Genomic DNA, 14,661 nt, shown 5'->3' on the forward strand with positions numbered 1-14,661 from the left:
GCTCCCTCTCCCCCCATTCCCACTGAGTCCTGGCCACAGTGGGGATTGGGGACTGCAGCCACAGAATCCCCATTCCTCAGGTCTCAGCGACAGGCATGTCCAGCACCAGCATGTTCTGTGCATTTAACAGCAAAAAGCACCTGGGTGGGATTTAACAGCTGATTCTGTGTTTGTGTGTGATGGACTAATGGCACAAAGTCCAGGGGGGGCCTAGAGTATGGCAAAGCCACCACAGCAGTGTCCCTACCTTGTCCCCACTGATGTTGTAGGTCAGACAGGATCCTTGCACACAGCACCCCTGAAATGAGTAGGAGACACTGACAGAGGCACCTCAGCCGTGGTGGGCACTGCTGGCACCTCCAGCATTTCCCTCCCTACCAAAGGATTTTGGGAATACTCAGAGGGAAAATCGACAGGGTAGGAATTCTTGGGTTTGTGTATTTTTGTTTAGTCTCTGTTTTTGGCATACTTCCCACATGAGTTAAGTAAATAAATAGATGCTACAAAGTGGGGAATTTTACTGCCATTTCAGCTGGGTTTAGGCATGGTTAAGGGAGATGTGTTGATTTTTGGAGATTTCAGAAAGGCAAAGAACTGTGATAGCAAGGGGGTTTGATTCTGAGGACAGGAACAATGTTCCAAGAGGCTTCAGAGAAGCTGTCTGCATCCTTTGAGTGGCTCTGTGCATGCAGGGAGAGCCCTCCTGCCTCTGAAGGACTGGGCAGACAGAGCCTGACTGGGGGCACTGCCCAACACTTCCCCCCTCCAGGTCCATTGCAATGGAAGGGCTGGCAAGTGACTGTCCTGGCAGAGCCCCTGACAGTCCTGGGGACAGGAGGAATGTGCCAGGTTCCCACCCCACAGGTGCCACACCAGGGAGAGTTACTGGTGGCCAGAACACTCCCACGAGTGTGCATTGTCCATTGGGAGCAGGGATCACTTCTGAGCATTTGTGCCTGTGGGAAAATGGTCTAGGAGGCTAATTTATCATTTGTTACTCCTTGAAATTATTCCTTGAAACAACATTTTCATTTTCAGGATACACTGGTGGGAGCAGAGCTTTGAGGCTGCCAGACCAGTGCAGATTCTACCCACAAACATCAGGAGCCTGTGCTGTTGGTAACACAAACCAGGGCTTGCCTCAGTTTTCTCTGGTCCTGGCTGAACTGGGTTATTCTGGATTATATCTGCCTTAAACTGAGCAAAGAGCAGGGCCAGACCCCACAGGTATCTGACTAAAATGGAATGACTTTATGACATGTTAGGGGGTTGCAGGTGTGCCCTTTGACAAGCCTTTGGGAATCAGGTGCTCATCCCCAAGGGCAGCTCTGTCTGAACATCACATCCCTACCCACCAGGCTGGGACAAGGAGGCTTCCAGCAGCACCAGTGCATTAGCTGCACAAAGCCAGGAATGGCTGGAAATGCTGCTTTTCACCAGTCTGAAAGCTCCTTTGTGTGGCAAAACTGTGAAATCTGCTACAGTGCACTGAGAAGGGGGAGGCAAAGGAGGTGGAGGAGAGGGAGGAGGAGATGATCTCTGGGAAACAAGGATGGGAGGAGGATGGGACTTACCAGAGCTGGCAGCACTTTCTGAAGGGTGCTGTGAAGGACCTTGCTCATGTCTGGGGTTGTACACTGGGCAGGGAGAACATGTCACCCTCATGCACCCAGCAACAATTATTTATGGAAGATCAAAAGGTGGGAAAGTCACTTGCTAAAGAAATTGATCTGGTAAGGATTAGGGGAAAATTTGCCTCATGTCTAATAAAATGTGTTTTCTCTCTTTGCAAACCTTTTCTCAAGAATGCCATCTTCTGGTTTTAAATTAAGCTGAAGGTTTTCATCCCTAAAAGAAGCTCTGACAGTCTCAGAGTACAAAGCAGACAAATATGCACATTGCGTGGAATAGCACAACTAGAGCTGGCCTGAATTTGTCCATAAAACCTTTGTTTAGAAGAAAAAAAGAACTGCAAAAAGCATTTGTGTGCTGTAGAAATCCAAACCTGAAGGCTGAAACATCTAGCAGTGCTGTTACCAGCCCCTGAGGAATTGTCAATCCCAGGAAAACAGCGACGTGTCCTTTGGGACTTACCTGCTGGGGGAACTGGGCCTAACACTGGCAGAGGTGATGTGGGAGCTCCTGGGGCTGAACCTTGGAGTGTCCCTGGTGTCCTGCCCCAGCCACCCTCTGACCTTCAGGTTTGCAACCAGTCTGATTTCCATGTGTCCTTCTGTAAAGCTGCTCAGAGCAAAGTTTGGTCAGCACAGGATGAACCCCAGTCAGCCCCCCCAGATCCCCCAGCCATGCTCCCTTTGGGCACTGGCTCCCATTGACCTTTTCCCAGTGATTCTCATTTGTCAGGAAGAGCCCCGAGCCAGAGGAGAACACCAGAAAGATCACCAGGAAACAGAAACTTTTCTCCTTCAGCCTGAAAGAAAGACAGAGGAAAAGAGCTGAGTAAAGGGGAACAGTCAGAGCCCAGGATTTCATGCTTACAGCAAAGTCACCTCTTGCTGATATTCTCATTACCTTTTTCTTCTCCTTCTTGTTCAAACCTTCCATTTAAATCTACCTTTAAATTTAGAAACATGTTTCTTCCCAATGAAAAATCACATGGTCTAATTTTGAAAAAAAAATCAGGAAAAAATTGTTTTGTCATTCAAAACATCTCCATGCTCCCATCCAGCATGGATCTGGGGGATGGAGGGCTGGCTCTGATCCCCCAGAAGTTCGGGGGTTTCATTGGGGCATCATGGACAAAAGCTGGGCGTCCCCCCACACTGCAGAGCTATGGCACCTGCCCTGGCGGGTGCTGAGGCAGGAGCTGCTGTGCTTTGTTGCCTTTAAGTTACAGTTTCTCCGTGTGTTTGTAGACACAACCATGCAGAAAATCACCAGCTTTAATATCCCACTTGTTAGTGGGGAGTGATTCGTGGCTGCCTCTGGGCTGACACTTCCCAACCTCCCACTTTCATTTGCTTGTCCCCGGCTCCGGGCTCGCGGCGCGAGGCTGCGGCTCATCGCTCACCCCGAGATGCCTTTCATGGGTTTGGTGCTGGGCCTTTTTTTCACAGCTTTCTCTGCCATTTTCTGCAGAACATCACTCCCATTGAGAGCAGCTGAGACTGCTGAGGAATTTGCAGAATATGAGGAGTTCAGCACAAAGCCCCCAGGGAGGAGCCTGTGCTGGAGGGCGAGGGGTTGCAGCGCTACCACTGTGTCATATAAAACATCTTTATTAACGTATCCCATCCCAACACACCCAGGACCCCTGCTGATCTTCTGCAGAGAGGGAAGGAACAGTCAGTCTATAAAACCTGACTGAGAAAGAGGAGAACCAGAAGAATTAAAGGGCTGGGTGATACTGCTGTGTGTGTGAGCTGGTCCCTGTGGGTTTCTGACATCTGCCAATACAAATCATTCAACTGATAAATCTGAAAGGCTGGGTAAGCTCTCAGCCTTGGGTTCCAGATGAGAGCTCCCAGCCAACTTGTGCACCAAGTCTGAAGGAATGCCCTAATCTGCTTAATTACAACAGAAATGGGAACAAGAAGAAACCCAAGATGGGCACTGGTAAATTCTGCTCTTGGGGGCACACATGTAATTGTGACTCTTGGAGGAGCAGCTCCCCAAAGGTTCATGGGGTTGTGCAAACACTGGGGAAGGACATGGGCTCAGCTGGGGGATAACCCAGTGAAAATTGTGATATCTCAATAATATTCTTACTGATTTCAGGCAGGGTTAGAGTGAGAATGAGAGGAACATTCACCCACCCAGAGAATGGGTTCCTCAGCCCCAACCCTGTCCTAATTCTACATGGGAGATCCACACATGCCACCAGACTGCAAACAGGCTGCACAGAACCCTCCTCCAGGCTGCTGGTGTCCCTTTGGCTGCCCCTTAGACTTGTGGCCACCACTGTGTCCTCCCCCATTCCCTCCTGGGTACCCCACCCAGCAGAACCCAGCTCTGGGAGCTCAGCCCACTGAGGTAAAGCAGCACAAAGTAATTTATTTCCTCTCTTCATTTCTGTATAAAACTTGTCATGAGGTTTAATCCGTCATTACCTCCCTCCCAGAGCTGTGCTCGGTGGCCCGCTGCTAAGCCCAGACAAGGAGATTTACATCTTATCTAACAGGAGTGTAAGATTTATGGATAACTCCCGACAAGGAGCACATCATGCCAGAAAGACACTTTTGTGCTAGTAACTTGATCAGTCATTATGCTGTGAGTTGACATCTAATTAAGCCTCCACAGGCATCATCAGGTCCAGAACAGCTCTTCTAGGAGGAGAAAATCCACCTCTAAGCACCGTGGTGGCAGCTTATCCCCAACCCTTGCACTGCTGGAAGAGATAATAACGCTCCCCAGAAAATCCCCTGTCTCAGGGAGAGCTGGCAGTATCACCTGCACTGGAAAAAGGAATCACAGGGGCAAATTCCCAACTGCTGCTCTAAAACACAGCAAAGTCTCATCTCTCAGAGTCTTCCCTAGGTTGTGTCCATGTCCCTACCAAAGTCAGACCCCACAAAACACCTCCCCTGGATGCAGTGGACTCATCTGAGGGTTACAACCTTCTCAATGGATTTACTTTCCTGAACACATTTCTTGCCTCTCAATGGGCTGCCTACATCAGCGTGTACATCAGAAGTGTAAATCCTGCTCTCCCTTGGCAGGCTGCTCGATCTTCATATTTTCTCTTGACGCTGCTTCCAGGATGCCTTCGGTGGAAATGCACAGCGTGGCTGGAATGCTGCCTTTCTTGGCATTTCCCTGTCATGCTGAGCAGGGAAGTAACAGTGCTGGGGAGAGCCAAGGGCTCTGAACGTGTCAAGATGCACCTGGAACCAGTGGCCGCTACCTCGCGTCACCGATGCACGAAGGACAATGGCTGCAGGTGTTTCAACAAGCCCTGAACACCTCACCCCCCTGCCAAGGCAGTCACACCAAAATGGGCAACACAACCCTCTCTGGGAGACTGGTCATGCTGAGGTCACAAGACTGGGGAGGGCTGAGGGGAAGTCAGAACACAAAGGGGAGCTGGAAAGGCCGTGCATGATGTGGGTACATGGTGTCTGCAGGTGGTCCATGCTCTGTCCTCCAGGCCAAAAGGAAGCCAGAAGAACATGATGGACATCAAGCACAGGAAGGAGGGGAGCTCCTATTCCTTCCCATGAAGGGTTTCACTCCTTGTAGAGATATTATCAAAGAGTGTGGATGCCACTGACTGTATTTTCAGCCAATTGTAATAAATATTGCCAGTGGCTTTTGATAGGGAATAGGTTTAAGAGAGGAAGGGGTTATTGCACATGAGCCTTTTCAGATCTAAAACTCACTGAACCCAATAGAAACTCTTCTGTTACCTTCAAAAGATTTACCCAGCCCTGATGGAACCAGAGAATGTCCTTAATAAATTGCCAGGATCTCCTTCAGGTCATGTCCTCATCTCATCCCTTCTGGTGTGAGCTGCCCAGCCGGGAGAGTGACACAAACCACAGCAGCCTCTCATAGAATCCTGGAAGAGTCTGGGTTGTGAGGGACCTTAAAGCTCATCCAGTTCCACATTCCTGCCATGGGCAAGGACACCATCCTCCAGACTTTTCCAAGTCCCATCCAGCCTGATCTTGAACACTTCCAGGGACGGGGCAGCCACAGCTTCTCTGGGCAACCTGTACTCAGAGAGGTGGTGGCCTCACCACCCTGACAGGGAAGAATTTATTCCTAATCTCTAACATAACCCTGCACTCTGTCAGTTTAAAGCCATTGCCACTTATCCTGTCATTCCATGGCCTAGTCACAAGTCCTTCTGCAGCTCTCTTGGAGCCCCTTTAGGCACTGGAAGGGGCTCAAAGGTCTCCCTGGAGCATTCTCTTCTCCAGGCTGAACAACCCAAGCTGTCCATAGCAGAGGTGGACACGGAGGTGCTGTCCCTGTGGTGTTCAGAAGAAAGGGTGGCTGCAGAGCAAAGAAATTCACATTTGTGTTCTAACAGTGCTTGATTTCTTGGCACCCTCCACCCAGAGGCCTTTCTTTGTGCTCCTCAGGTACACCACAAGACAAGCTGCCCCAGCACCTGCTGTTCAATCCTTCACCTCGCCAGGTCAGCGGCCAAAGTAATCAATTCTATGGGGAAACAATAAAAATGGTACAGAAAACAAAGCCTCCCCCCAGTGTCCTGGTTCCCAGCCACCTTTGCCAGTTCCTGCCCCATCAGCTTTGGCTGGGAGGACATATAAAACCAGCAGAATTTATCAGTGTGGCCACAGCAAGATACAGACTGAGTTAGAAGAACGGGAAGACCAGCCAGGAGAGGTAAAGATGCTTTTGCAAACTGAATAACTTAATACAGGCATTGCTCCTACTTTTGTGTGTCTCCACAAGGGTCAGCACTCACCAGAAGTGATGCTTTCTGCAAAGACTGAGATAAATATTATGTTTTCTGCAGGTTAAACTTTCTGAATTACTTATTTTCACAACATTGTAAGAGCATTACAGACATTATAAACAATTCCTAAATGTTTTTCAGAGATGGATAACACTTTCACCTTTTCATTTGACTTTATAACTCCTCCATAACTTCCATTCCTTCCTCTATTAATTTTAGCTACTGTTTATTTGCTGTTTTTATACCAGTTGTGGCCATTCTGTGCTCCTCAGTAAATGAGATATTGCTGCAGGCACTGTTCTACCTCACAAGATTGCAGAGGCTCTTCAAGGCTGAGCCTTCTGTCAGTGCTTTTAAGACACCGCACGAGAGCTGTGGGCTGTTATTGCACCAAAGCTGACAAGCTCCACACCACAGCCCCAATCAAGGAGCAGATCTGTGGCTCTGTGCCTCAGTGGCCAGGCAAGGGCCATGTTGCTCTGACCAGGCTGCTGTGGGTGCCCTCCTCCACCCTCTCCTCCTCTTCCTCTTCTTTTTCCTCCTCCAGGTGCTGGCATGGCAATGCTCCGCACCCTGAGCATCCTCCTGAGCCTCCTGGTCCCAGCTCTCACCACCAGGTCCCCCGACTGTGGCGGCATCCTCACCCCCTCTGGGCTGAGATACCGTAAGTGCAGACCCACATCTCGCACGGCAGCAGGGAGAGGAGGCAGTGACACCTTCCACTCTGCTGGTGAAACACCAAACGCTGGCACCAGAATCTCATGCCACCACTCAGCTTACCTGCCCCATCCCCTGCCCATTGCCAGCAGCAGGGGCTAGTAAGGGATGGAAATGGGTTTCAGTCTGTCCGTCAGGACACAAGCTCTGCAGGCTCTCATAAAACATCTGTGCTCTTTCACAGTTGCTGAAGTTTCAAAGCCACATGCAGAGTCAGTCCTCAGGAGGGACCTCCTGTCCTCGCGAGCCCCAGACCCATCTCCTGCCTCCTCAAGTAGGTGAGTTGCCCTCTCTTGCCCAGGCTTTGCTGCCATAGCCCTGCTTCACACTGGTGTTTGAATATTGTCAGAAGGCACTTTGCCAGCCAGAACAAAAATCCTCCTGCAGACCAGGAGGTTTAGAAATGAGGTGCTGGCTCCTTTGCTGGTGTCCAGTGGTAGCAGAACCCATGCTGCTCTCAAGGCACGGATTTATCTGTGCAGATCTCATGAATTTTTGGGGTTTCTCAGGGTCTGTGCTGGTCTCCCAACATCTTCCTTTCTGCTCCAGAAGGAACCAAATTGTATCTGTCAAAGTTGACAAGTTTTCCCTGACGCTGATCCCCGACACCGGGATGCGGCTGAGCATCGAGGTGGACCTTGGCGTCACATCTGCCCCGTGAGTGCCAGGGCTGCCAGGCTGGAACCAGCCCCAGCTCCTGGCTGAAGTGACAAGGCACCTGCAGGAGTAAGGGTGGCCTGGGGGGAGGGTGGCCAGGAGCACCCCCCAGCTCCAGCCTCCTCCTCTCCTCCCCGGCACAGCTCAACCACCAAGGAGATGAGGCTGTCCATCCTGGCAGACCTCCACGTGGAGATGAACCCCGAAGAGAACCTGGAGCTGGTGACCTCTGACTGCAAACCCACCCTGGAGGAGGTGCAGAGCACCGAGGAGATGGAAAGGTCAGCCCCACAGTTTTATTCCTTGTGGGATTTGGGTAATGGGTGAAAGAAGAAACTGAGGCACAAGTGATTCTAGGCAGGAGGGTGATTGGATTGAGACTTGCTCACTGCCCTCACAGCCAAAAAAGGCCAAGACTAAAGCTTTATCTTCATGGGAGGAACTTTGCTCTGTTTTGGGGTGGTTTCCCCATTTTCAGAGAGTTTCAGTCTGTCAGAAGGGAGTGGTTCCTTTACAGTTGTGCAGCTGAAATGCTTTTAATGAAAGTCCAGTGGCAATTCTCCAGTGGTTTGGGATTCTGAATTGTAACCATAGCTTAATAGATGATAGAAAACAATGATAATTCTGTCTCTGGATGCCTTTTGGGTCAGATAAAAGACCCTCACCCACCTTTGGCTGATCTGATTTTCTCCTAACTTCTGTTCTGTTCTGTTTTTACCCAGCAAGTCCTCGGGATCCGACTTGGACAAGCAGATCAACGTAGAAAAAGTAAGATAAAGTTTGTAAAGGCATAAGACAGCATTGTACAGGTCTGTAAGGATTAGAGCACCTTTAAGTCTACCTGGTGCTTTTCCAGATTTCCCCCGCAGCTCCGTGCTCACTGGACCCTGCCATCTTCCCCTGGCTCCTGCTCCCAGCTCCCACCTCAGAGGCTTTCTGGGGACACCCAATGCCAACAGACCCCCATGTTCATCTATCCCCTCTCTTTTTGTTCTTTATTCCATAGATTTGCCTGGAAGTGGCCAAATTGCTGCTTTTCCCAAACGAACGGCTGATGTCTCTGGCAGGTGGGCAGCTGGCTTTCAGTCCCATTATGGACTGAGGGTTTCAAGGAGCATTTTGGAGCAGATTATGAGGTGGGACAAATTCCTACCCTGCAGCAGCAGAGGCTCTGATGCCATCATCTCCTCAGGGACCTGTTCCCTCTGCCCAGCTCTTTCCCTGTCTTTTTTACTCTGGAAACCCAGCCACTTCCCAGGGCCTGTCACTCCTTCCCTCCTCTTCCTGAGCACTCCTCTGCTCTATTTGCAGCTCCATTCCCCATCACACCAAACTGCCAAGTCCAGTACCTGCCCCTGGCTGCCCCCATGTACTCTGAGCAGGGAATTATCATCTCTTTGCAAGTAAGTCCTCACTTTCCAGCTCTTACAGCCCAGCTGCAGTCCTTGGAAAAGCTGCTTCCACCAAGTGCTACAGCCCTCAGACACTTGAAATTAATTTTCTCTTTGCCTGTGGCTCTGCAGACAACGTTCCAAGTGGCAGGGACAGTGATCCCTCTGCCAGTCAGCCCTGTGCCTTTCAGCATGCCCGAGCCAGCGAGTTCCAGCCCTTCCCACCTCATCCTGGCTTTCTCTGAGCACTTCTACACCAGCTTATTCTCTGCCTTGGAAGAGTCTGGAGCCCTCAACGTGAGTCTCCTGGTGAGTGGAACAAGAGAGGAAGGAAGGAATGGGAGATACACACTTGGAGGGACAGCCCTGGCCTGGGGATGTCTTGCAGGAACCACAAGCCCTACACAGAAATGTGAGCGTGTCCAAGCACCTGCCCCTCACACCCAAGCTCCTAAAAATCCCTGGTCTAATGGAGCATGGAGAGTTTGCCATGAGGAGTAACCTGCACACTGCTCCTGGCATGGGCTGATGTGAGGAGGGCTCCTGCACGTTCCCAGGGCTGGGATGGTGCTCATCAGAGGGGCTGCATGGCCACGCTGGACACAAGCCCTTGAGCAGCAGCCCCAGGCGACCACAGGTCTGATCATGAGCTGTGCTTTGTGTTTCAGAGCTCGCTGACCACGGCCACCTTGGCTGAGAGGATCACTCAGGTGTGTTGCTGCGACTGGAACCCCAAGAGACACAATCCTGACTCAGGCAGTGTCCCCCAGCTGCCCTGGGGGCTCAGGGATGGCTGTCATGCCCAGAAACAGCCCCGCTCCCCCGGCAGATGGGCTCCCTCTTCCAAGAGGACCTACCAGTGGTGCTTCGAGCCGTGACCCGGAGCTCACCTCACGTGGTGCTGGAGGAAGACAAAGCCATCGTGGAGCTTTTCCTTACTGCCCAGATTGGAGCAGGATCATCCCTTTTCCAGAGCTTCCTGAGTGTGAACGTGGTGAGTGTGGAAGCATGCCGAGCTTGGGAAGCGTGTGCTGCGAGTGTGTCCCTGCTGCCCACAGGCACTGCCCTTTACTCTGAGCCCTGGCCCCACTGCAGGGGCCAGTTCAGCCTTTCCCATCACAGTGCTCCTGCTCTCCAGGGGCGTTTGCCCGTGTGGCACCAAGCAGGATGCAGGGAGCACATCGCAGGAGGCGGCACACGGGTTCTTGCACCCCACAAAGCCAAAGTGGGGCTGTTTCCTCACTGATCCTGCCCTCTGTTCCCCTCACAGGATGTGACTGCCAGGCTCCACCTCAGCGTTGCCGACACCAGGATGATCATCTCTGTGGCAGCCATAGAGTAATGAGCCCATCTGCACCGCAGGAGCCCAAAGGGACACGTCCCTGTCACAGCGGGGAAAGGAGAGACTGGGGAGGGTTACAGCTTTTAGAGTTTGGGCATTGCAGACCTAGCTTCTTCCCCAGGGAGACAGTGAAATTCCAGAAACGTGGCTAGGGAGAAAAGTGGGAACTGCAGGTTCCACATTGCCACAAAGGCCTTGAGCCCAGATGGGGAATTTGGGGACACGGGGGAAACAGCTGAGCACCAGCGGCTCCTCTGCTGCTCTTTGTTTTCCAGGGATATCGAGCTCAGCCTGGCCACCTCTGATGTGGGTCCTATACTGGTAGGTACCTCCAGCTGTGGCCACTCCTGATGCCATCCTCTAAGAGCCTGGTCCCTCTCAGCTGCCCCAGCCATCCTGGGCAGTGGGTGCCAGCAGGGAAATATGGAAATACTGACTTTGGGTGCTTGCTGCACCTGGTGGGAGGGACAGCTGAGTTCTTGTGGGGTGGGAAGAGGTGCAGTGAACATCAGGACCCTCTCACGGGTCTCTGTCCCTCTCCTCCTGCTTTAGCCCCACACCATGAGCTGACCCTGACTTTCCCCCACAGGCTGCCCTGCTGGAGGAGTTGTTCGTGCCCACAATCCGTGAGGAGGTGCCAGCCCAGATAAACGGTGAGGAGATGGGAGCTCTGTGGGTGCTGCCATGCAGGATGCTCCCCATGGACCCAGGCAGCACCCAGCTGGCAACTTTGCCTCTTTCTTTTTCTCAGGGGTCCTGAGACAAGGTGTTTTCCTGCCCCACATTGCCAGTTTCACTTACACTGATGTCAACATCACAATTCACAAGGTAAGAAATAAGACATTTACATTGCCCCCTGTTGTGCTTGATTTAAAGGAAGCCTGAGAGCAATGCTGACCTCCCAGCTCCAGAATAAATCAGAGCCTGATCATCCAGCCCTGGTAACCTGCAGGAACAAGTTCCATTGCCTTAAATAGGCTGAGCCCCTCTTTAGCCCCATGGGCACAGGCAGTGGCTGGGGCTGTGGGTGGTGATGGTGACGCTCTCTGTGGGCTGATGGAGCCACACAGGCACCATTCTCAGTCCTCCTTCCTTCCTTCCTTGCTCAGGATTATGTCTTGATCCCCTGCAACCTCCAGCTAGAGGCAAGGACTAGAGAGGCAAGCACCTGGCAGTGAAGTCCAGTGTCTGGAGTAAAACAGTGGCAGAATCATTCGGTTGACTCTCACATCACACTCCGTGGTTTGCCACTGCTTGAAATGTTGAAAATCTTCTTTCTTGACTTACTAAAACATCATGGTTTTATATTCTGGATAATAAAGGTGTTGCACTAGCAACTTTCTCATCCAGCCCTGCTCCTGGTAGTTTTGTTGCACCGAGAATGGATTGTAACAACGTTCCATGCTTTAATTAAACATTTCTCTTTAATCCTGCATTTGCTGGTGTGACTATTGACATTTTTCCCCCACAACAATTTTTACCTGAAAACAGATAAATTTTGCCCATCAAGTCCCGACTCTATATTTAATTAATTCCATTCATTTACAAGGATGCAAAAACAGACTCATGCCTCTCAGCTGCAGAGCAACATAGCCCTACAATGAGAGATCTTTCATCTGCTTTTCCTCCATGTCTTGTGTTACTATGGGAACATTACAGCTGGTGAGTTTCCTGGGTCAGAAAGAAGAGGAGGGGGAGGAAATCAGTCTGCAAAATGGTTTCTAATTTTAGACCTGAAGGCAGTTATATTTTCAACACTTTTCTTCTGAGAAAGCTCATCACAGAGAAAACGCTGAATGAGAGGTGACTGCAGACGTCAGACTGCACCGGCGCTGTGGTCGTTGGCATTGGGATGCTCTTTCCTACTGGCCAAACACATCTCCCAGTTGTTCAGGAACATAAAGGGGGTAAAACACACCCACAACAGACACAGGCATCCAAAAAGGGGAGGGTGGGTGGCAACAGAGCTTCAAAAGCTGCCCTGGTCACTCAGTCACTGGGTACTGTTGGCATCTACATCAGAGAGGGTGAACATGTGGCTGTGCTGATGCCCAGGAGGAGAAGCCTTGTCCCTGACCACGCAGCCCAGGTGGAGCATCCTCATCCCTGACTGTGCAGCCCAGGAGGAGAATCCTTATCCCTGATCATGCAGCTCCCACCTCAGCTCTCCCATGGTGATTCTTCACGTAACACCCCAGCCATGAAACCTTGTTAATTACACCTACATCTGCTTTCACTTGCTACAACTATACCCATCATTTCTAGCCTCTGATGCTGCTGAAAAACACTTCAAAACCTTGTGTTTGTATTTCAAAGGTTCAGAAATAGGAAAGCAAACAAAATAAGCCAGGTTGATTTACTGCAAGGAGTGAAGAACCCTGAAGGTTTATATGCCCAGAGAGAGGACCTGACTAATGATGTTAATGCCCAAGGTTGGCCATAGCAGGAACAGCTCCTAATAAAAAGTTTCCTGGTAGAGCTGCAACCATTATACTTTGACTAATATATGTTAAACCAGTTTCCCAATGGGAATAAGCTACAGTAGTAAAAAGATGCATTTCTTTGGCAGGGAATATTATGGCTCCAAGCTTCACTGCATGAAGTGAAGCCCCTCCAGAGCATGGCTGGAATCTCAGGAGCTGCACCTGCAGCTGCCAGCCTCACCTGGGAACAGCCACAGGCTTAGAGCAAAGCTGGCTCATGTTGGAGAATGAGGGTCTTCTGCTTCTCCCTCCAGGCACCCCATTTACTGAGACCCTCAGCACAGCCAGGGAAAAGGAATGCTGAAAAAATCTTTTGCATCAGCCCCAATGACAGGCCCTTTCCTGGGCAGGAAGAGCTGCCTGGTGACCCCCAGCTTCCCTCACTACTGGCACATGGAGCAGCATGCACCAGCCAGGAGGTTCAAACCCTGGAGCAGGGGGAACAAGCCACTTCTCCAGCCCCCAAAAAACAGCAGAGGGATGAAGGTTTTGCCAGGGATGTTGCTGGAGCAAGAGCCAGAGAACTCCAACAAACCCACAAACCACTGACAGCACAGCCAGTCCCTGGGAAATCCTCCTGCTACTCACCCAGAAAAAAGATTTTTCCAGCCTGTCAAGGTCCCAGTGTAAAAAAAACTTTGCTGAACAGGATTATCCCAGCCCTTAAGGGTCCTGGATTGAAGTTTGATGCTCTGGATATACTCCTGAACCCACTAGACATTTAGAGCATTAGATATACAAGTTGCAGAAGTGACAAGTAACACTGAGAAGATGCTGCCCTTTCCTTTGGAAAGGCTCCTCTGCTGCTTCCCTCTCAGTCTCATGTGATGAACAGCATAATGAAGGCCAGACCCCAAGAGGAACAGCCTTTTCCAGGGGCACAAGATGACTTTTCCCTCTTCTGTGACCCTGGTCTTGCTGTGCCAGCGCTCCACGCAGCAGCAAGCTCTCATCACATGTTCTCAACATGTTTTGTTTTCATTCTCAGCACAAGCAGAGGCTGGGACAGTGCCAGATCACAGAGCCCATAATGGCACATAATGTGCCAGAGAGATGAATGCTCCCAATAGAGCAGAATACACACAGAAGTGATGGGCAAACGGGAATGAAAAGAGGGCCTAAACTTTACTTAATGTCTGGAAGGTGTTTGCTCAGAAACCAGAACAAGACCTTGAATCAACACAGACTGTTCTGCCAACCTGTGGGCAAAAAGGATGGATGGAGACACCAAGTCCCAGCAGTGCAGGAGCCCTGAAGTGGCACAAAGCAGATGCCAGCACAGGTTGCTGGGGAGTTGTCACTCATCCCATCCTCCAGGTAAAAGGGTCACACAGACCCCCCAAACCCTGCTCTGCCAGCTCCAAGGGCATGCAGGTGTCAGAGAACATGAGCAATGGGATCTGAGCTCCCTGCTCCTGGCTCCTGAGCAGGTTCCAATGCCCCACAGTGTTCACTCTTGTGGGCACCTCACTCCACAGGGTGATGGAGCTGTGCCCAGCCCCCTGCTTCAGTGCAGCACCCTGTCACTACACAGGAGCACCACTTCTGCCCAGGGACAGGCCAAGGCTTGTGTCACAGCAGCTGCAGTCTCTGGGGAGCACAGTCCCACAGGCAGCATCAGCCTGCGCCATGCTGGGAACCAAAAGAGCTGTTTCTACTCACCAGAACACCCTTCTTCCATGT

The 14,661-nt window shown here is 51.1% G+C and overlaps 1 protein-coding gene across 1 annotated transcript; it reads left to right on the forward strand.

Annotated features, from left to right (window-relative positions):
* The first annotated feature begins 6,302 nt into the window (after positions 1-6,302).
* LOC102103679 (protein TENP) lies at positions 6,303-11,673 on the forward strand. Its single transcript, XM_088064493.1, has 16 exons — positions 6,303-6,315; positions 6,936-7,052; positions 7,290-7,383; positions 7,658-7,762; positions 7,906-8,043; positions 8,485-8,530; positions 8,769-8,829; positions 9,074-9,165; positions 9,286-9,462; positions 9,822-9,863; positions 9,983-10,147; positions 10,424-10,491; positions 10,771-10,816; positions 11,085-11,148; positions 11,247-11,323; positions 11,605-11,673. The coding sequence occupies exons 2-16, from the start codon at positions 6,944-6,946 to the stop codon at positions 11,671-11,673; spliced, it is 1,353 nt and encodes a 450-aa protein (XP_087920619.1). The 5' UTR covers positions 6,303-6,315; positions 6,936-6,943.
* Positions 11,674-14,661: the final 2,988 nt, after the last annotated feature.

This window comes from Pseudopodoces humilis, chromosome 19, assembly GCF_049639895.1.
Source record: "Pseudopodoces humilis isolate 2021_Gansu_Grassland_sample_001 chromosome 19, ASM4963989v1, whole genome shotgun sequence".
Taxonomy (NCBI): domain Eukaryota; kingdom Metazoa; phylum Chordata; class Aves; order Passeriformes; family Paridae; genus Pseudopodoces; species Pseudopodoces humilis.

Excerpts from the sequence above, each read along its gene's own strand:
- LOC102103679 (XM_088064493.1), top strand. The coding sequence starts at position 6,944 with ATGGCAATGCTCCGCACCCTGAGCATCCTCCTGAGCCTCCTGGTCCCA. Across the intron at positions 7,053-7,289 it reads CCCCTCTGGGCTGAGATACC|TTGCTGAAGTTTCAAAGCCA; the intron begins GTAAGTGCAGAC and ends GCTCTTTCACAG. Across the intron at positions 7,763-7,905 it reads CTTGGCGTCACATCTGCCCC|CTCAACCACCAAGGAGATGA; the intron begins GTGAGTGCCAGG and ends TCCCCGGCACAG.